The sequence below is a fragment of the Chiloscyllium punctatum genome, chromosome 10, assembly GCF_047496795.1.
Source record: "Chiloscyllium punctatum isolate Juve2018m chromosome 10, sChiPun1.3, whole genome shotgun sequence".
NCBI lineage: Eukaryota > Metazoa > Chordata > Chondrichthyes > Orectolobiformes > Hemiscylliidae > Chiloscyllium > Chiloscyllium punctatum.
In genome coordinates this window covers 76,612,036-76,635,584 of record NC_092748.1, presented here as the reverse complement: position 1 = coordinate 76,635,584, position 23,549 = coordinate 76,612,036, and the positions used below count along the sequence as shown (strand labels likewise).

General features: G+C 40.5%; 1 protein-coding gene across 1 annotated transcript in view; it reads left to right on the top strand.

The window, feature by feature from the left end:
- LOC140482319 (extended synaptotagmin-3-like) overlaps positions 1 to 23,549 on the top strand; it is a 142,103-nt gene that overhangs the window by 66,622 nt on the left and 51,932 nt on the right. Inside the window, exons 5-7 of the mRNA XM_072579600.1 lie at positions 11,323 to 11,392; positions 12,850 to 12,939; positions 22,216 to 22,271. Of these exons, the coding sequence (XP_072435701.1) occupies positions 11,323 to 11,392; positions 12,850 to 12,939; positions 22,216 to 22,271 (216 nt within the window). The remainder of the gene's footprint in view (positions 1 to 11,322; positions 11,393 to 12,849; positions 12,940 to 22,215; positions 22,272 to 23,549) is intronic.

The following is a 23,549-nucleotide window of genomic DNA, read 5'->3' as shown; positions in this document are numbered from 1 at the left end:
CCACCACCACCACCCTCCCCTCCTGGTACCTTCCCCTGCCACTGCAAGAAGTGCAAAACCTGCACCCACCCCTCCTCCTCCACCTCCATCCGAGGCCCCAAAGGATCAAGGATCCTTCCACATCTGACAGAAATTTACTTGTACTTCCACACTCGTCACCTACTGTATCCGTTGCACCCAATGTGGTCTCCTCTACATTGGGGAGAAAGGACGCCAACTTGTGGATCATTTCAGAGAACATCTCTGGGATGCCCACACCAACCAACCCCACTGCCCTGTAGCTGAACACTTTTTTTTTTAACTTCCGCTCCCACTCCACCAAGGACATGCAGGTCCTGGGCCTCCTTCATCACCAAGCCCTAACCACCCAACACCAGGTGGAATAATTCCTTATCTGACATCTTGTGACTCTTCAACCACACAAGGTCAATGTGGATTTCATTAGTTTCCCTATTTTCCCTATTCCCCCACCCCACCCCCACCCCCACACACTTTATCCCTGTCCCAACCTGCTATCTCGGCACTGCACTCTTGAACAGTCTTAGATGTCCGTTTTCCTTCCCACCTATCTGCTCCACCCTCCACTCTGACCTATCAACCACTTCTCACATTCCCATCTACCTTCCCTCGCAGTCCCACCTCTCCCATTTATCTCTCAGCCCCCTTGACCCTGAAGCCCCATTCCTGATGAAGGGCTTATGCCCAAAGTGTTGATTCTCCTGCTCCTCAGATGCTGCCTGATCTCTGCTATTTCAGCACCACACTCTTTGACACAAATCATAGTTGTATATCAGCATGTGAGAAGCAAGAAAAGTGAACCAGTTCTGAGATGCATCACTTCAGCTATCCTCCATTTTGTTCAGCCTCTAATAAACTTTACCCTAATCATATCTTTCCTGTGCTGAAACTAAATTTATCATCATACTGCGAAATATATCCTTGATCTTTCAAGATGTGGGTGTTGGAACACAGCATGCCGAATATCAACTGAAATTTCTACGTATTCTACATTTACTGTTTTATTTTAATCAATTTGACGACTATTGACAATCTATTGAAATAGAAGACTTGTCTTTAACAAGAATGATTTGGATTATTCCATGCGCCCCTGAGAGCTCACTAATTTAATATTGACTAATGGATTCATTTAGAATTTGCCAGTAATTCACAGCCAATATTGTGCTTTGCTTCCTTGAATAGAACTCTTTGATTGGCTATTGTTAACCCCTCTACCTTAGGATTCATGGCATCAGGGTCCAATTATAGCATTTGTCTTGACTCTTTTTACGGATAAAATTCCTTTTCCACAGTTGTCTATTTTTCCACAGTGACTCATACAGCTGCAACATTACTTATACCAAGTGTTTCTGAAATTTTTTTTTAGTGTGGAAGAATTGCTGGGAAAAGCTACTATAATTAATACATTTTGAAAAAAGACAAGCACTGAGGATAATTAAAATCTGAAATATAAATGTAATATTCTAAAAGTACTCAGGTTTGCAACATTAATGCAGAGAAACAGCATTTTAAGTTTAAAACCTTTCACAAGAACTTCAACCTAAAAAAGTTCTGAAGAATCATCACTAGTTACGTTAACTGCTTTCTCTGCACTGATGCTGCCAGATCTGCTGAGTTTCCCTTTGTCTCTGTTTCTCTTTGTTTCAGATCTCCAGCATCATTGTCCTAAAACAGTGACCCTGTTCCTCTCTTTGCACATTCTACCAGACTTGCTGAGTATTTTTTGCATTTCATGTTCCACTTTTTTAAAAAATCCTTGATTTGTCACACATCTTAGTTGTTTAATCTGTGTAAACTCCACTTCTTTGTAATTGAACATTGGCTCCCTTTCTCAGCCCCTGCTGTAGTTCATGTGGGTAATTTTTTTGCTGCTCAGAAATGCAGAACTGACTTTTGAATGCTGGATTTTCTGTATGGTTGATTTTATGGTCAAATTATAGAAAGCACAATTGCAAGCACTGACTACCAGCTTTCTGTAATATTGCACTATAGGCTGATCCAAGAAAATCCCTGACATGTTTGAACAGGCAGCTGGCCAGGAATACGTTCTGTGGTGACAGTACATTTTCTTTCATCAAACATTTGCCGTACATTTCTGTTGGTGACACGTATTGACTATTTTACAAAATCAGTTTAATCTGTTGTGCGATACAAACTAAATATTCTGGACAAACTCCGCCTCCTCCTATAGAAAAACAAATTTAACATTTCTAATTCATCATGACTTCTTCAGAACTGAGGTATGAAGTTGGACTCAGTTAACTCTCTTTCTCTTCCCACAAGTGCTGCCAGAGCTGCTTAGTTTCATGCAGACTCTGTTTTTATTTCAGATCTCAGCATCTGCACTACTTTGCTTTCATTGTCGTTTCTTTTCAATTTTGGTCCTATTGTGAAGGTTAATGATGCCACTTTTTTAAATTGCTCAAGCAGAGATGCTGCAAACGTACACGATATACAGTAAATCATTTTGGATTTAATCTGATATTGCAATTGTTATTTTCTCTTCTGGTGGTTTTACAATCTCCCTCACCCCTACTCCCAGCAATGTTTCTCATTTGTGAAGCTTTGGGGGAATCTGATGCATGGCTTTTCATGGCTTGCATTCATTGCCAGGAGCAGCACTGGAATATGCCAAATTAGGGCACTTTTACTGAAAATAAAATTCTTACATGTGAAGAATTGCTTTACTTTCATTTCAACCTCCCCTCCTTTGAAAAGGTCAGTATGGGTCAGGAACTTGCTTTGTACAATTTCTGAGAATGAATCAAATACACACAAACATACAATCATCAAGTCTGCCTCTTTCCACCTCCATGATGACCCTTGCTGTTATCATCAGCTCAACAGCTGCTGAAACTCTCATCTGTACTTTTGTGTCCAAACTTGTGTCACAATAGTCTCTTGAGTGGCCAGTCTGGTTTATAACTATCTCTGGTTTATCAGGTATTTTTCTTTATTCATTTTTAGGACATGGTCATATACAACTAGCAAACCTTTTCTTCCTCCAGGAAAGATTGTTGCATTCCTCTAAAGTTGTGTTAACCCAGTACACCCAATATTATACATTTTGGCACGTTGTTTTCTTTTAATGCTCTTGATACTAGTGAGAAACCATAATAAGAGTGTGAAACCACAACATGATGTCTGTTGCTGAAAATATAAAACAATCTTGGTATTCATTGCAGGCAAAGAATTGGAAACAGGCACTTATTACTCAACCTTAACAGTTTTTTGTATTTTTATTACATTTTTAAACATGACTTCCATTTATTGCTTCTGCCAATACCTTCGCTTCACAGAGCATGATGTTGTAAAGTAATAAAATGTTTAAGTCTTATACAGTTGTGCTAAATAAAAGCTCTAGGAGCCTATGAGCTGAATTGTTGTGCATTGTCTTTACAGAATTTATATGTGCAATAATGTAAATACTGGAGAAACTCAGCAGGACAAGCAACCCCTGAAGACAGAAAGAGTGTTAATGTTCCGAATATGACTCTTCAATAAAATATATAAGTCTGAAATTCAAAAAGTAGAATGAAGAAATGAATAGCCTAAAATTCATGTAAAACAGAAATTCTGGAATGCTCAGTAGGTCAGGCTGCATCTGGAGAAAGAATGATAAAATTAATATTTCAGGTCAATGACCTTACATTATGATTAGAAAAAAACGAGAAATGGGGTTGTCAGAAGAGTTTAACGGATAATAGGAATGATGGACAAGGCTAATGGGGACAAAAATAGGGCAAGGAGCAAGTGTTGAGTTTAGAGAATTAAAACATCTGCCCTTTTACTTCTCTTCCCACTGTCCATGGCCTTAAAGACAACTTCCTGGTGAGAATAAGTTATTTGTTTTAACATTGTGGAAACGATTTAACAATTTGGGACTCTTTTAATTATTATGCTCCCATTCAGTCATCAGTTTGGCCCTGATTTTCTGGTTGCCTGTCTTTTTATTCTCAGCCCTACCCTCCTTCTGACCTCTATCCTCAGTTTCTTACATTGAGAGTCACTGGAGAAACAGCTGGGCAACTTTTGATTAGTTTTCTTGACCCGTGTTCAATATTTTTGGACCGAGAGAATCCAAGATGGCGGCAGCCTGTTAGGATCGCGTTTGCTGGGCTCCATGCCACAACACTGACCCGACAGAGCTTGAAGCTCTGGAAGCAAAAGTCTGTTGGGGTCTGGTAGATGAACTTGAAAACAGAGCTGAAGAAAGAACCTGCGCATTGTTGGCATAACGGAGGGAACGGGAGGTGAGCGATTAGTGGAGTTCAAGAAGAGTTTTGCAGAATTTCTTTCTTTGGAGTTTGAGAAGGGAAGGATAACAATTGAAAGGGCCCACCAGATCATGGCACAAAACCCAGGTGCAGATCAGCGTCCACGTCTTATCCCGGTAAGGCTCCATCATTATAAAGACAAGCAGAGGGTCATGGAAGCCTCCAAAGCCCAAGGGAGGGATCTGAGGGCATTGGTATGTGGCGGTTCCATGGTCCCGTTCTTTCAGGCCTTCTCGGCGATAGTGGTCTGGAAAAGGAAGTCCTATGCTGGCATCAAGAGATTGAGAGAGCTTGGGATCCAGGATTCTCTAAGATCTCCATTGGTGCTTCAGATCAATCATAATGGATTCATACAGTTGTTCGACTCACCAGAGAAAACTAAGTACTTTGTGGGCACGTTAACTTAAGTCAAACAGCCGAATAGGCATAGAGGACAGAGCTGTTTGGTTTGTTGTTCTTTAAAAAGGGCTTGGTGCAGTCTCCTTTCTGGTAATAAGTTGAGTTAAATGATGTCCGGGATGGATAGAGTATTTATCTTTAATCTCTATGTTACGTCAAGTGATGGGTGACATTTATTTTTAGTTTACTTGTTTATAGTACTAACCTTGCTCTTGTTTTTTTTTCTCTCTCAGTTGTCAATGTATGTAGTGTGACCCTAGCTGGTAGGAGTTGAGAAGGCAGTTGGGATAGTTAGTAGGGTTGTGGGATTGTGGGATGTGTAGGTACCCCCTATGAATGGGGGAGTAAATTCCTCCAATCAGTAGCTTTTGGCAGTTTTCCTGTTTTGGCTGTATGTAGTTTTTGTAAATTATGTAGATTTATTGGCTGTAGTTAGTTTAGTCTATGTAATATTTGGGTTTTGTGGAATCTTTTGCATTAAAGTTCGGCGATCTGTAGTTTGGGTTCTTGCTCTCTGGAGTCTAAATGGTGCTATAGAAGGTTATGGCTAAGGATGTGTTTAAGTGCTGCACCTGGAATATTAAAGGGATTCATTCACCAGTCAAGCGGAAGAAGGTACTTTCCAGACTTAAAAGGGAGTGGGTGGATGTTGCTTTATTTCAAGAAACACACCTGGATGATGCAGAACATTTGCAGCTGCAACAGAATGGGTATGACTGGGTTTATTTTTCATCTTTCAAAATGAGGAGTAGAGGGTGGCCATTTTAGTTAGAAAGAATCTCCCATTTAAGTTGATAGAGTGTATTAAAGATACACACAGGAGATTTGTAATCCTTAAATGTTTGCGTGGAGAAGACTACGGGATCTTAAATCTTTACTGTCCCCTGGCCCACCCCCTTAAGTTATTGACCGACATACTTTCTAGACTGGTTAACCTTGCATCTCAGCATATTATTGTAGCAAGGGATTTCAACTGTCTAATAGACCCCACTGCAGACAGATTGCCTAAAGGGCCTCCGCTATCATCTTTGCGATCTAAACAATTAAGGGGTTTGTGTGCTGAATTGGGGTTGGTAGATGTTTGGAGGCACCTTCACCCTACTGGCAGGGACTTCACATTCTTTTCGAACCCACATAAATGCCATACCAGGATTGCTCTTTTTCTGATACCTGCAGCATATCTGGGCTCAGTGGCATCATGTACAATTGGCACACTCACTGTTTCCGATCATGCCCCATTGTATTTAATGGTTAAGAGTAAGGATACGGTGTAAGCTCGAGGCACTGGTGCCTGGACCCTTTCATCCTCAAGGATAGCAAGTTTATTGAATTCTTTTCTACTGAGTTCAGGGCTTTTTTAGATATTAATTCAGGCTCAGTTAGTAGCCCATCAATACTTTGGGAAACAGCTAAAGCTTATGCGAAGGGGTTAGCTGTTTCCTATTCAGCCAGTAAGAAGCAATGGACAGGGGGGCAGCAACGCTTGCTCGAGACATGTATGAAAGTAAATGAAAAGGCAGAGTTTGGCAGGCTTTTGCTGGGTAAACTGCAGAGGACCACAGCGCTTTGGTCTACACTGAACTCCATGCTCACATGGACAGCCAAAAGGAAGCTTACATTTGCAAGTCCAGGGCTGTTTGAGCATGGGGATAAACTGGGCCAGTACCTAGCATATCTTGCCAGGAAAAGGAGTGCTCCCTAAGTCATTACCTCGATCACAGAGACTACTGGAAATTACCCTGCGATTGTAAAAGAATTAATGCAGCATTTTGGAAGTTTTGCTCTGAAGTATTCCGATCTGAAAGCTGTGATGGTGAACAGGTTAGGATGGAGTCATTTTTTTTTTAAGAACTTGGACCTTCCGGGAGTGACTCCTGAACAAGAATCTTTCTTCAATGCCCCGTAGTCAGAGGGAGAGGTGCAGGAGGCTGTGAGGCTGCTCCAGAATGTAAAGGTGCCTGGTCATTACAGGCTACCTAGTGAGTTCTATAAAGAATTTATAAATATGTTGTCAGGGCTGATGCTTGTATGTTTAGTGACTGACTGTCATAGTCGTGGCCTCCTCCCACCATCTTTGAGAGGCAAACATCTCTCCCATTCTTAAAGGGTAAGGCCCCAGAGGACTGTGCTTCCTATAGGCCCATTTCACTCCTGAATGTCAACTTCAAAATCCTGTCTAAGACTCTGGCATTAAGGCTAGAAACTGTACTGCCCTCATCATTAAGGAAGATCAGACAGGGTTCATAAAAGGCTGTAGATCGACGGATAATGTCAGGAGGTTATCTAACATGATCCAAGCATGTCAGCAGCAATTGGTACAGAGATTGGTGATCTCCTTAGTTGCGGAAAAGGCATTTAACAGGGTCGAGTGGCCATACTTTTTTTTATACTTTAAAGTGGTTTGCCTGGGAGAGGCCTTCATCAGGTGGGTGGAGGTTTTGTATAGTGATCCTCTTGCCGTGGTCCTCACCAATGTTGTGCGATCAAGCAATTTCAATATTTGTAAGGGCTGGCCCTTATCACTGTTGCTTTTCACATTGCTTCCGCCGGCAGAAGCAATCACCAATGCATAGGGATCTCACTATAAGCCCTCAAGAAGTGGGGACGAAGTGACATAAGATTGTATTGTATGCGGATGACATTCTTGTCTTGTCAAACCCAGTAGTCTCCGTGCCACAGCTGATACAATGCATCAATTTAGTTGGTAGCTTTATCGGGCTATAAGATCAACTTTGCGAGATCAGAGGCCATACCCATGGGTGGTCTCCTGAGAGTTCGTGATTCTGAGGGCAGATCACTGTTCCCCTTTAGATGTTCGCAGGACGGTTTTCTCTATTTAGGTATTTTTATTACTCCCATGTTTGATCAGCCTTTTTAAACCAATTTTGTCCTTTTTATTTGATAGAATCAAGCAGGACCTTTGTAGGTGGGAGGTGCTTCTGATCTCTTGGTTAGGTCTGGTAGCCCTCATTAAAATGAACACTCTGCCCCATCTGTTGTATCCTGTGTGAATGCTACCTCTGCTCTTTACTAAGCAAATATTTAGAAGACTGAGCGCTAATTCAGTTCTTTATCTGGTATCACAAGTGACCCCTAATTAAATTGAGTAAATTGCAGTGACCTTACTGACTGGAAGGAGTCGGCCTCCCAGATATCAAAAACTATCAATTAAGCTTGTTGTTATCTTACGTGAATGACTGGGCCCTGGGGGAATCCCTCGCTCACTTTGGTTGGACATCGAAGCATCTCAGGCAAGGTGCCCCCTTACTACCTGCTGTTCTTAGACAAAATGAGAACAGTTAAGGAATATTTCCATAGCCCAATACTTAGCAACACAGTCAAGGCGTAGAGGGCAATGCTTCAGGGTGAGGGCAATATTGTCAAAACATCATTTTTGACACCCATAGTTAGTATGCTGAGTTTTCAACCAGGAATGATGGACTTGGAGTTTAAACTATGGGCAGCTCGGGACATGTCTTGTCTGGGTGACTTATTCAAAGGGGGACATTGATGTCCTTTGGCTCAGTTATATAAATTGCTGAGAAGGGACCTTTTTTTCACTTTTTTTCAAATTAGAAATTTCATACCAAAAGAAACCACACTTCTTACTGATTCTTATAGGTCCAACATGGAGAAGAGGGTGTTGAGTGTTGAGGGTATGTTATCTGTTCTGCATTTATCATCTATTGGGTGAGGCTCTCTCGAATGAGACCAAACAGCTCTAAGGTATGCGAGAGCAAGCTGGACATTGAGATCTCTTCTGCAACATGGGAGGATATCTGGGAAAATACAAGAAGGATCTTGATTTGCAACAGGACCCATGCCTTGCAATTGAGCATTCTTCACAGGGTCCGTTTAGCCCTGCAGGCATACTGGAGTGCTGTGGTAGGTGAAATAGAGAAGGCCTTGGGGACTGAGGTGAAATGGACCTGGTATCTCCTCGTCATGATTTTGTTAATTCATTTTTTTTAGATGTACACAAAACAAGGCTTTTTAGTATCCTCACTTTTTTTGTGCCAGAAAGAACATTCTATTAGGTGGGTATTGGAAAATCCCTCTGGGCTGGCGTAAGCTGGTCATTGAACACATCCCCTTGGACTTCCTCATGAGTATGGTACACCATAAACTGAGAATTTCTGGTGGCTCTTTTTGAACAAGCTGGGTACAGATTTGTCCACCATACTAATAAGAGTCTTTATATAGCCATGGCAGTACTATGTAATGAATCTAGTATCCAGGAAGGAGAAACTACAAACATATATGAATATGTATAAACTTATGCACTCGATGATTAAGGGCTATCACTTTGCTTCATTGTGTTGTATTATTATTATTATTTATTATTATTATATATTATTATTATTATTATTATTATTATTTCCTTTTTTAGCTCAGTTGGAAGTTATAATTTATCTATGTAATTAGTGGGTTTGTTTTTTACCATTGGTTTGAATTGTTTGATTTTGTATCTGTTGTAATATTCAAAAAAAAATTTTTTCCTTTTTTTACAAGAAAATAATAATTTTACCATAATTACTGCCCTGTAAATACTGATTATGCTGCTGCAATCATATCTCTTTTGAGTCATTTTTTGTTTTTTGTTTATTTGCTTATTCCATTGTCCTATCATTTAATATCTGCTTTCAATGTGGGAGGTGATGACCTGGAGTTATTGTCGCTGGACTGTTAATCTCGAGACCAAGGTAACAACCCAGGGACTCTGGTTCAAATCCTGTCCTGGCAGATGGTGAAATTTGAATTCAATAAACTTCTGGAATTAAGAGTCTCTAAAGATGACCATTGTCAATTGTTGGAAAACCCTATCTGATTCATTCATGTCCTATTTAAGGAAGGAAACTGCTATCCTTTTTGGGTCTGGCCTATGTGGGACTCCAGAACCATAGCAATGTGGTTGGTTCTTAATTGCCCGATAGGCAATAAATGCTGGCCTAACCAATGACTCCCACATCCCTTCGATGAATTTTAAAAAACTGGAACAGACCTATTCTTGCCAGTCTACTTGCTTAAAACCTTTTTATGTCTCCTCCTTACAGCTCTCGTGGAAGATCATCAACCTGAATAGTTCATTCTTTTTCTGTCTCCACAGAAACTAATCGGCTGAGTATTTCTAGCGTGTTTTGTATTATTTCACATTTGCAACATCCTCAGTATTTTAATTTTGAGCTAATGTGTATTGTGACTGATTGTGACAACAAATGGTGGTAAGAACCAGTTAGGCCACATTTTTGAAAAAGCTACAGTCGCCTCTTCTCCTATGAAGCAATTGTAATGAGAGATTTCTACGCCTTTAGCAGAAGAGAAAATTAAAAACTGACTGAAATTTAGTGTACCATCATTGCTTTCTACATCAAACAAAGCTTAAGATTCAGTATTGTAGAAAACAAAAGTTACTATCAGCACAAAATATATTTTAACACTACAGTTTTTAATATGAATCCTTACTTAAGTTTTACTGAGATGTCTGTTTTATAAACACAGCCTGGGAAACACCCAATCTATTAATGAGACCTGCCTAAACATTCGCTCCAAACCCAGAACATATTTAAAGTCTTGAGGGAAAAAAATAGGCTCATAGCCTCAACATCAACTCGAAGGAAGTAATACGTGGGAGGGTGAAAGACCAGTGCATCATTTCAACATCACTTTCACTATAAAGCCGAGTCCGTGCCATTGGGCTCATCAGTCTGACATCGAGTTGTCAGTAACATCACTGTTTGGTGTTTTCAATTCCATTGCACCTCTTTGACTAGGGTTAATCCTATCAAGTGTATACACATGAAGTGATCATTTTTCAATGACTGGCACTAAGTCCTCAGATCCTTGCATAATTTCCTTCCAAAGTCCAGTCCTTCCTGCTGATCAAAGTTCCCAGCTTTTCAGATAAAACTGAAAGGATTGTCAACCAGAAGATTATTTTGTGCACACAACTGTTGAAATCTAGTTAACTCTCAAATCAACACAAAAATATTCTTTTCTGCAGAGCTCATAGTGTGTTCTGCCAAGCATTTGCTTTCTCTGGGATCTAAGATTAAAATTGTCAATAATTTTTTTCAGAAGACTGTGGGAGACACAAGCGTTGTTTACTTGGAGGGCAAATAACCAAAGACATTTTATTAAAAAGCTAAGCCTAATATGTCTGGAACAAGAACAGAAATTGCTGGAAAAGCTCAACAGGTCTGGCAGCATATGTGCAGAGAAATCAGAGTTAACATTTTTGGTCGAGTGACCCTCCCTTGGGTCACTGAACCAGAAATATTAATTCTGATTTCTGTCCACAGATGCTGCCAAGTCCTGCTAAGCTTTTTCCAGAATTTTCTGTTCTTGTTTCTGATTTACAGTACCCACTGTTTTTATCTAATTGGAGATTGGAAAACCCTGTATTTGTTCTAATACAGAATCACATACTGCAAATGCTGGAAATCTGACCTAACAATAAAAATTGCTGGGAATGCACTACAAGCAGGCAGTAAATGGGGAGAGAGAAATAGATTTAACATTTCCAATTAAGATGGCTTTCTCAGAATGAACGGTTCTCAGGTTGTCACTCAGGCTTTGTGTCCAATCCATTTGGCAAACCTGAATTTAATATAGAATGTCTGTCTTTCAGCTATGTAGGAGACTGTGAAATTAATGTGGAGGTGAAGAAAGTATGTAAAGCTGGACTGAAGGGAATGCAGGTATGTAGGATATTTTGAAATTGTTTCTTTGTTCTAAACTACTTCATAAATTGCCTGTTATGATTTTATCGCTGATCTGGAATTTAAAACTCAACTACGATGTTCAATCAGGAAATCTGTGACCCTTGGCATGAGTACTTATAACAAATAATGGCGGTACCGAGGCTCCGTGGTTACAACTGCTGCCCACAGTGCCACAGATCTTGGTTTGATTCTGCCCTCAAGTGACTGTCTGTGTGGAGTTTGCACATTCTTCCCGCATCTGCTAGGGGTTTCCTCTGGGTGCTCCGGTTTACTCCTACAATCCAAAGATGTTTAGGTAAAGTTGATTGGCCATGCCAAATTGTCCAGAGATGTGAAGGGTTATAGAGATAGGTAGGACTCTGGATCGAGGTGGGATGCTCTTCAAAGAGTCGATAGGCTAAATGGTAAGCTTCTACACTGTAGGGATTCAATAATCTATGAAATTACAGAATTACATAAAGGAGGTTTTATTCCCCAATGCTGCCAGATTTCCTGAACTTTTCCAACAACTTCTGATTTTGTTATTCCCTGCAATGTTAATCTCTGAAAAGATGTTACTATTATAACTATGTATGAATTGGTAATCTATCCTTATGCCTCTTTTTCTATTTCCATTTTAGTTTTCATATAAGGCCCAGTCGTGAAAGGGCAGAGACATTGTCTTTGTTCTCTTAATCTACTTTTTAAATAGTCTCTAGAGAATACACCAAATGGCAATGGTTACTCATTATCTAACTCTTTTTGACTTTCTGAAATATCTGCCTTATGCCATTGTTCCTGCACTAACTGCCTGTTTATGTCAATGTTCATTCATCTGCACTGGGTTAAAATCTGTAATCGTCTATACCAACAGTATCTGTGCCACATTTTAACTAATTGGTTTTAAAGGACACAACTACCTTTTTCTGAAGGAAATTGATGAGCAACGAATACTAGCCTTTGCTGGTGATGCTTGTACACCAAGGACAAAAATTGCCAAAAAAATGCCTCTTTGCTCATTCTTAAAGTCTATTCTATCTTTTCTGTCTTTATGCAGTTTCACTGTGCAAAATTATCACAACCTGGCATTTTTTGGTAAATTTGCACATTTCTGATTTAAACAGGCAAAAGTACGGATAGTGCATGTGTTAATATTAGGTGAGTAACTTCAGGAATTGGATAACTGTTGGTATCTGCTGTTGGCAATTGCAAATCAGTTATACTTCCTTGTACAATCTTTGTTGTAACCTTGAATGATTTGAATGTGCAGAGCAATGCATTGAAATTACCATTCGTTTGTGAAGTTCTTTAATCTTATGTTCCACTCAGCTTTAAATTGTGATTTGATTTGTTTGCCTATCTCATCAAAACTTATTGATGTTAACAATTAGAAAGTGCTTTGGTCCTTTAAAGCTGGTATTTAGTAATGGTTATGGTATATGTTTGTACTGCAGCTACACGGTACACTCAGAGTGATCCTGGAGCCTTTATCTAATCAGATGCCCCTGGTTGGAGCTGTGACTTTATTCTTCATTCACCGACCAGTGAGTCTTTTTTTCATTTTATTGCATTGTTTTACATTTCAATTTTTTTCTAATAGTAGCTCCAACCACAAAGCGCTCTTGCTTATTAAAGTGGTGTTATAAGGCTCTAAGGCTCAGATTCCCAACACATTGGGCTCTTCAGTGAGGTGAAAATAAAGTGATTAAATATCTTAGGTCCTATCCACAAACATGGCATTTTCTCTTTCTCTAATGCTGGGCGAGTTTCATGTAAGTATGGTCTGCGGACGAAGCTGGCCTTTTAAATCATCAGTATGCTCCTTCCTCACTTCTTTTGACATCTCTTCTAATGTGCAACACCGAGTTAGATTTTGCCAAGCCAGATATGAGCATCGGTTTTGTTTTGGTAGCCAGGGTGCCCTTTTGGAGAGGTAAGGTACCACCTTGAATATGGTCCTGGAACACATTTGGACCAAGGCCAGGACAGATCATAGGCCCTTCAGGATTGTTAAGTAGGTATCAAATGTAGGTAAAAAGTGGATAAACCCATTACTGTAAAACTGCTTGGACTTTTCAATAGACTATAAAAACCATTTGTCAGAGGTACCTGTCCTATCTATAAACGCATTTAAAATCTGCCCTTTAATACTTTATAAAAGCAAAACTCCAGATTTTTTTTCTAAAGTTGTTGCTTGCTATTTCATTTGTCTCTTGACATAAAGTTAAGGACTTACATTACTGGATTGTTGCTACGTGACTGATTTCACAATGATCCTTTACCACAGTGGGGCACATTTCATATCATTGGACAGTTAACAAGCAGTTATTGAATTTTTACTATAGAAGCATGAATTCCAATGCTTTTGCAACTGAATGAAATATTTATTGTTTTATGGCTTTATTTAGTTGAAGAAAATGCTTTTAAAAAGGGATTTACTGAAAGAAAGTGTTTATCTCAATATAAAGTCTCCAACTGATAGATAGAGCTGTTTATTTCAACACTGCACAGGTCTTGAGATCCACCGATGGTGGATGGTAGGTATAAGGTAAAAGGACAGTGGAGGTGAGCATTTAGAATCATGGAATCGCTGTATTGTGGAAGCAGACTCTCAGCCCATTGAGTCTCTGAAGAGCATCCCACCAGACCCATATCTCTCCCCTATCCCTGTAACCTTGCATTTCCTATGGCTAATTCACTTAGCTAGCATCTCCCTAGACACTATTATGAACTCAATGCAAACCCCTTATGCACTTTGTTGAGGCAAATAATGCTGCACATTAGAGATACCTACAGCACAGCAAAGGGCCCTTGGGCCCATCGAGTCTGTGCCAGTCAAAAACTAGCACCTAACTATTTAAATCCCATTCTCTAGCACTTGGCCCCAAGGAGTGTCCCCTGTACAGACAATTTACATTGGCCATATTTGGTATGGGTATATAAGGTGCTATGAAGGGTAGATAAAAGTACATAGAAACATAGACAACAGGAGCAGGATGAGGCCACTTGGCCCTTTGAGTTTGCTCTACCTTTCGATCACTTGTCATTAGTTCATAAAGGACAGTGGGAGAAGGTATAGGAGCATGCTTTAGTATGAGGTTAATGGGGTGGCTAGTGGTGATTTATGTAGATGTTAATGAGGGGTAAGGGTTGGGGAGCAGGAGGCAAAGGATATTTCATGGTTTATGCTTTGTTTCTAAGTTTTTTGGCAGATCCCCGAGGCAGGCCTACACCCAGCCTGCCCTTACAAACTTAAAATTGCAGCCAGTTTTAAAAGTTCAGGTATGCAGCTGGAAATTGTCCCATCTCTGTGCTCCTGACATGGTAGTGAATACATCTGGGTCTAAGGGAAATTATTTATTTAATATCAAGATTCTTATTTTGTGGATGCAAATCCTCAAAGCCAAGCACTAGCTGCATTTATTAAGTTAAATGTGATTTAATCCATCCCCCTGTCTGTACAGGGGACACTCCTTGGGGCCAAGTGCTAGAGAATGGGATTTAAATAGTTAGGTGCTAGTTTTTGACTGGCACAGACTCGATGGGCCCAAGGGCCCTTTGCTGTGTTGTAGGTATCTCTAATATGCAGCATTATTTGTCTCAACAAAGTGCATAAGGGGTTTGCATTGAGTTCATAAGTGGAGGTTGGCTTCATAGGAGTCCAGGCTTGTTCTGAACATGTTTAACAAGGACCATTCTTGTCATGGTAGTTCAAAACATGTCATCAAACAGATGCAATTTACAGAAAAAGCAGGTTAGAACTCCTGTATATCCCATTCCTTGATACATTGGACATTTACTGGCAGACTTTTGCTCAGCAATGCTGTTCCATATGAGCACATGATGGAAGATGAGCTGTAGGATGGATTTATCAGATCCTGATGGAGTGAGGTGTGGCACAGGTGGTTTCAATCAGCTGTGGGTTGTTGGTGGATGTGAGGAGGAATGATGTTTGCAAGGACAAGAAGCTGAAGGAGAGGGATTGAGCAGAAGATTCCAGTTATGGTGCACATCGTTACATTCATTTGAAAGTCAACAAGATGCGTGTGTTTTGACCTTTGCCAAGCTGATGCAAGGTATATTAGGCAAGTGCTGAGGTTGAAAGTGTTGTAGTAGCAACATCACATTTAGATTCAGCAAGTTTGAAGTCAGTTGTTTCTAGTTTTCATCCTTTTGCTGCTCCCTTCAGAAGGTCACAGATCAACAAAGTCCAATCCAGAATTTTTCCCAAGTATGCTGTGTTCGGATCACACTTTACTCCCTAACCATCCATGTAAATGTACAATTCATTTGTTGGCATTTGCATTTTGAAGTTGGAATATACTGGTTAGAGATTTCGAGGATTCAGTGTGAGATACTAATTGTGCAGAGGTCCATCAAATTTGTAACCTCTTTAGTAAGGATCTGGTGCAGGGTGTCAAAGGATGGAGGTTTGAGGGCACAACTGATGTCATCAGCATAAATCAATTTACAGAGTGTGAATGATGGCAATTTATTTGTTTACATGTTGACCGGTGTTTGGTGCTGGCACTGAACTTCATGGTAGTCAATTGGCCTGTCTTTTGCAAGCAATTCTCCCTTGCCTGAGGTGGATTCTAACTGGTGTAGGAATGCTTTAAACTGAGGTAATCTGTGGCATCTCTTGCAGAAGAATAACATTTTTGTTTCCCAAAGTACAAGATAACCAAGTAAAAAGTAAAAGCTGTGATGGTAGAGGAACTCAGCAGCAATAATATCACTCAACATCAAGAGGAGATGGCTAGATTCCATTGTAGGAAATAGTCATTGCCTGGCATTGTGTGACACAGATTGTTACTCAAGACCATAAGATAGAGAAACAGAATTAGGCCATTCAACCCATTGAGTCTGCTCCACCATTCAAAGATAGCTGATAATTTTCTCAACCCTACTTTCCTGTCTTCTCCCTGTAATCCTTAGTCCCCTTACTAATCAAGGACCTATCTCTCTCTGTTTTAAACACACTCAATGACTTGGCCTCCACAGCCATTTGTCGCAATGAGTTTCACAGATTCACCACCCTCTGGCTGAAAAAAAACCTCCTTATCTCATCTTGCCATTTATCAGCCCAAGCCTGAATATTGTTCCGATCATGCCACATGCAGGCAATGTGCTTCAGATATATTTCATACTAATTTTCCAAAAATGCCTGTCTTTTTGCTGGGAGCCATCCAATCTTCCTCTTAGCGCTTTCATTAAATATTCATGACAGACCCAATAATATTGGCCTTTCCATCTGAGGGAAATTGAGGGGGTTGGGTCATAGGAAACCCTACAGTAAAGCAAAAGGCCAAGTTAGCCTTTTTTTTGTTGTTGCTTAAACAAGTTTGAAGTCAGTTGTTTCTAGTTTTCATTGCCATTCCAAATCTTGTATGCTTCAGGGCATCACACCAACAAACGTTAAGAGTTTTCAGTCAGTAAGGACTGCAGATGCTGGAATGGCACAGCAGGTCACACAGAGGAGCAGGAAAGTTGATGTTTTGGGTCTGGACTGGGAGGGGAGAGGGAGAAGGTTGGGGCTGGGATGGTGATAACTAGATGCAGGTAAGGGGGTATTGTGATTGGTCAGTGGGAAGGGTGGAGCAGATAGGTCAGGTCAAGGAGTTAGGGAGAAGAGGAAGGGCTGGACATGTGATGAGATTGAGGATGGGAGATTTTGAAGCTGGTGAACTCTTCCTTGATGAAGGGCTTAGGCCTGAGACATCGATTCTCCTGCTCCTCAGATGCTACCTGACCTGTGCTTTTCCAGCACCACACTCTCGACTCTAACTATCTTCAGCTGCTTCAATAACTTGTCTTGCATTGTAATTGGGAATGTTTGCCTTCAATTTTTTTTTGTTTGAAAATGCAATTGTGTTGTTGATGGGTTTGAGTTGGAGACAGAGATTTATATATTTCAGCAAAGTAAACCCTAAAGAGAGCAGGACATTTTCATTTCCTTATCAAAATCATTGATAAAGTAGCTAATTTTACATGAAAAATGGGAGTGCTAAATTAATTATCTGCCGATTAAATTTTGTTTTAAAAAGGTTCCTATTTTTGTATGTTTTGATCACCTCATGACTCATTGCAAAAGTACAATTTTTTTTATCCCAGTTTGTGTCCCTTGCTGCATTTCTCCATACTCCAGCCTTGGCTTTCATATATCAGAAGCATTCTTTGCTTGACAGTTGCAGATCTGGTCGGACTGCTAACTATCTTGGCCCTAGTTTCTGCAACTTCCTCCTAAAATCCCATCTGGCTCTGTTTATTTTTCTCTCTCCACCTTTTTGAAAACTATCTTGCAATAGATCCCTTTGATCAAATTTTTATTTTCCTTTCCATCTCTCGCCAAATTGTTTGGCAGCTTGCCCTTTTCATTTTTCCTTCTGTCCCGTGTTTTTCTGCTGAAGGTTATGTAAGTGCATAATGTTTTTATTGTTGTCCAAGTCAATGTAATTAAGTGATTGTTATTGAAATAACTCCACAGAGCTTAGTGTCCCATCACCAATTTGCTCTGTCTTTATACATGCATAGTACTTGATACTGGTCCAACTTTCTCAGAACCAGCTATGAGTGAACAGAACCTCTGATGATCCTGTTTATATTTATTAGTGACGCCTTCCTGAAGAAGGGCTCATGCCCAAAACATCAATTCTCATGCTCCTTGGATGCTGCCTGACCTGCTGCGCTTTTCCAGCAACACATTTTCAGCTCTGATCCCCAGCATCTGCAGTCCTCACTTTTTCCCTTCCTGATTGAACCAGGTTAATAGCCCCAATCAGGGAGTTCATTTTCTTTGAGGTCCACCAGGCTGAAAAGCTGAGGGACTTGAGGCTGTTTTCGTTAGAGAGAAGAAGGTTGTGAGATGACTTATTAGAGACATTTAAGATAATCAGAGGGTTAGATAGGGTGGACAGGGAGAGCCTTTTTCCAAGTATGGTGATGGCGATCACGAGGGGGCATAGCTTTAAATTGAAGGGTAATAGATATAGGACAGATGTCTGAGGTAGTTTCTTTACTCCGAGTAGTAAGGGTATGGAATGCTTTGCCTGCACAGGTAGTAGATTTGCCAACTTTAAGTACATTTAAGTCGTCATTGGAAAAACATGTGGACGTACATGGAATAGTGCAGGTTAGATGGGCTTCAGATTGGTATGAGAGGTCGGCGCACCATCGAGGGCCAAGGGGCCTGTACTGCACTGTAATGTTCTATTCAAAGTTTGGGAGAAGATTTGAAGCTCGGGTGCCCGTTGTTGTGGTTCTATTCGCCGAGCTGGGAATTTGTCTTGCAAACGTTTCGTCCACTGTCTAGGTGACATCCTCAGTGCTTGGGAGCCTCCTGTGACGCGCTTCTGTGCTGTTTCCTCCAGCATTTATCATGGTCTGTCTCTGCCGCTTCCGGCTGTCCGCTGTAGTGGCCGGTATATTGGGTCCAGGTCGATGTGTTGGTTGATAGAGTCTGTGGATGAGTGCCATGCCTCTAGGAATTCCCTGGCTGTTCTCTGTTTGGCTTGCCTATAATGGTAGTGTTGTCCCAGTCGAATTCATGTTGCTTGTCGTCTGTGTGCGTGGCTACTAAGGATAGCTGGTCGTGTCGTTTCGTGGCTAGTTGGTGTTCGTGTACACGGATTGTTAACTGTCTTCCTGTTTGTCCGATGTAGTGTTTTCTGCAGTCCTTGATTGGGATTTTGTACACTTCATTAGTTTTGCTCATGTTGGGTATCGGGTCCTTCGTTCTGGTGAGTTGTTGTCTGAGCGTGGCTGTTGGTTTGTGTGCTGTTATGAGTCCTAGTGGTCGCAGTAGTCTGGCTGTCAGTTCAGAAATGGTCCTGATGTATGGTAGTGTGGTTAGTCCTTTGGTTGCGGCATGTCCTTGTTCCATTGTCTCTCCCTTAGGCATCTGTTGATAAAATTGCGAGGGTATCCGTTTTTGGCGAATACCTTGTATAGGTATTCCTCTTCCTCTTTTTTTGTAGTTCTGGTGTGCTGCAGTGTGTTGTGGCCCTTTTGAATAGTGTCCTGATGCAACTTCGTTTGTGTGTGTTGGGGTGGTTGCTTTCATAGTATAGGACTTGGTCTGTGTGTGTGGCTTTCCTGTAAACTTCTGGTAAATTCTCCGTTCGGTGTTCTCTGTACCATCACGTCTAGGAATGGGAGTTGGTTGTCCTTTTCTTCCTCTCTGGTGAATTGGATTCCTGTGAGTGTGGCGTTGATGATCTGGTATGTGTTCTCTATTTCTGTGCTTTTAATTATTACAAAGGTGTCATCCACGTATCTGACCCAGAGTTTGGGTTGAATTTGTGGTAAGGCTGTTTGTTCTCACCTTTTGCATTACTGCTTCTGCTATGAGTCCAGAGATCGGTGAGCCCATGGGTGTTCCGTTGATTTGTTCGTATATTTGGTTGTTGAATGTGAAGTGTGTTGTGAGGCACAAGTCCAGTAGTTTAAGTATGCCGTCTTTGTTGAAAGGTTTACAGGAAAGCCCCACACACAGACCAAGTACTAAACTATGAAAGCAACCACCCCAACACACACAAACGAAGTTGCATCAGGACACTATTCAAAAGGGCCACAACACACTGCAGCACACCAGAACTACAAAAAGAGGAAGAGGAGCACCTATACAAGGTATTTGCCAAAAACGGATACCCTCGCAATTTCATCAACAGATGCCTAAGGGAGAGACAATGGAACGAGGACATGCCGCAACCCAAAGGACTAGCCACACTACCATACATCAGGACCATTTCTGAACTGACAGCCAGACTACTGCGACCACTAGGACTCATAACAGCACACAAACCAACAGCCACGCTCAGACAACAACTCACCAGAACGAAGGACCCGATACCCAACATGAGCAAAACTAATGTAGTGTACAAAATCCCATGCAAGGACTGCACAAAACACTACATCGGACAAACAGGAAGACAGTTAACGATCCGTATACTCGAACACCAACTAGCCACGAAACGACACGACCAGCTATCCTTAGTAGCCACACACACAGACGACAAGCAACATGAATTCGACTGGGACAACACTTCCATTATAGGGCAAGCCAAACAGAGAACAGCCAGGGAATTCCTAGAGGCATGGCACTCATCCACAGACTCTATCAACAAACACATCGACCTGGACCCAATATACCGGCCACTACAGCGGACAGCTCGAACTGACAACCGGAAGCGGCAGAGACAGGCCACTATAAATGCCGGAGGAAACAGCACAGAAGCGCGTCACAGGAGGCTCCCAAGCACTGAGGATGTCACCTCGACGGGACGAAATGTTTGCAAGACAAATTCCCAGCTCGGCGAACAGAACCACTGTAATGTTCTATGTTCTATACCCTCATTACAGTTATTGCTATAATTTTTCTATCAAGTCATAATTTTTCCCTCCACTTATTTCCTGTGATAGCTTTGAAGTGAATTTAGATCGTATTTCTGCAGATTGTAGCAAGATATGCATGTTTATTTGATAAAATGTATGGACTGTAAGTAGTTTATGAAGGATTGCAAAATAGTGAAAGTTCTTTAATAACTGAGAAAGGAGAGTGAGGAAGGGGCCATCAAAGGGAACAATTTGAGTGAGTAAGGCCTGTTGTTCTGAGTCCTGAAGTCCTTCATTAACTCCAAGGTTTCTATCTGTTCCATCCCTGATTTGCATTTGAAGGAAAAACCACTGAAAGCATTTGACCACACGGAAACCAACCTAGAACAAGCAATTCATGAAGTCCCTCAGAACCAAGAAGGTGAAATGGTCTTGGAACATTCCTTCCAAACTTTGCAATGAACTTGAGGCAACCTTAATAGCAGCCTAAAAACAACCAAATTTGTTGGTACAAAATCAGAAGTTGCTGGAAAAGCTCAACAAGTCTGGCAGCATCTGTGAAGAGGAATCAGTGTTAACGTTGCAGGTCCGGTGACCTGTCCTCAGAAGCTCCTGTGGATGAATCACTAGGCCTGAAACGTTAACGCTGATTTCACTTCACCAAGACCTGTTGAGCTTTTCAAACAACTTCTGCTTTTGTTTCCAATTTACAGCATCTTTTGGTTCAAATTTGCTGATAATTTGGAAGCTTGATGTCAAGCAAATGAATTAGCTCTCTGGTTTCTATCTGTTCCATCCCTGATTTGCATCTGAAGGAAAAATCACTGAAAACATTTGACCATTGGAAAACAACCCAGAACAAGCAATTCATGACGTCCTTCAGAACCTACCAAATATACAATTCAAATATCTCTAAACTTGCTGATCTCCACAGATGCTTTGAGTGATGCAGATTTTGATGACAAAAAGGAGGAAGCACAACCTCTGACCTGACACCAGCGTCACTAACAAAGATCTGTTGAGTGATCTGACATTAAAGTCTCCAAGTCTTCTATCCCCTTCCGAAAGCTATGGTATATGTTCAAAATTCTTTCCATGCAAGACAGTCACCCATTTTTCAAGAATAGAAAGCCAAGGACCGATCAGCATGGGATTGTAGCCACGCAGCATCAACTCGTCACATTTTAAATGAATGACTGTGTCCTACAAAACTTTGCTCGATGCTTCGAGTCAATCAACTTAGCAACTCCGAGCACCATGACTTGTCTGGCTAACTAGACCTTTGGCATTTTGTAGTTTAATGTCCTACTCGAGAAGCAAACTGTAACCACCCTTAAAACCACACCATTTTCTTTCATGAAAATATTAATATTCTAGCCTGAAAATGTTTAAAGTGGAAATTGAATATCATTGTACAGAGAAAGAAGTTCCTCTCAACAAACCCATTGCTTGTTTTGCTGCTTCTGATGTTGTTAATTTCTCTTCAGGTTCTGGAAATCAACTGGACAGGGCTGACCAACCTATTGGATATTCCTGGTTTCAAGTTAGTATTTCACATTGTCTAACCTTTTTCATGGATCGGGAAGTGGAAATTGATTTAGAGATTGACATTATAATGAAATAAAAGAATAATGCATAATTGAGAAATGCTGGGGATATCTTCAACTGTTCATTAACTTCATCCAAACATGTGTGCTTAAAATGTAGCTGCATCCATTATTTTACTGAAATTTTTGACTGAAGGAAAGTATATCTTATCTTTTGATACACAAGCCTACTTCAAGAAGTGAATCCAACTTCATTACTCCTTGTCCTAAGCAAGAAACTTGTAAATTGGGAATTTTTCAATAGTTCAATAGCAAACTTGGAAGGGATTCCAAAGTAGCAATTAGTTTGTTAAATAGTTAACCAACCTCCAAACCCTGTCAATTTCATAATCTATACAAGATTGGCTTGATATATCAATGTTAACTGAATTGCATTCTTTGTAATTTTCTCCTGCATCCTTGTTCTGTTTAATTTATAAAATGGAGGAAAATGTTGCAAGTAGTAAAACTGTGTCATGTCACTTCCAGAAATTGTGAAGTTTGTTCACTGAGCGAATTAAAATTAAACAACTTCCCAATTCTTGACTTCAAAAAGGGTGCTCTACAGTTTGTCATCTCCTTTAATGAGCTGCATAGAGTGCTGTGCCAACATAATCCCTTCCATAAACAAATGTGCATCAGTGTATAATTGGCAGGAGACAGTTTTGTTTTTCAAATGTTTCACTCGGCGTGCATGAAGCTATCGTAATTTAGGTTCTTTTATGAAAACACTTTAAAATATGCTTTTGATGGTCATTAGTAACTTTTTTTTATCATATTCTTCTAATATTTAAATGTATTCATTGCCACTCTGAGCCTAGGTAAATGGAATTCAGTTGTTAACACATTCTTTGAACAGCAGTAAATCTAATGGTTTTAGTGGTTTTATGATAAGAATGAATGACAAATGAGACTTTTAGTTGAGACAAGTATGACACTTCTGGATTAAATCAAAGCCACATTATTTAAGATGTGCGATTCAATCTGCAGTGTGTACAGTAAATTTGTATTCTATGTAATCTTCACAAACTTGTTTATGATTTAGCTATATGTGGTATATAAAGAAAATATTCCCTCAGGTTAGTACTTCAGTATATTTAATTAATCACTGTGGGAGGCATCCCATCCTGATAAGCTGGATACGTGGTGATGAATTCTTCATCTGACCTGCTCATCTAAACACTTGCCGTGTCTTATTGTTTTTCCTATTTTAAATAAATCCATTTAAGTTTGGT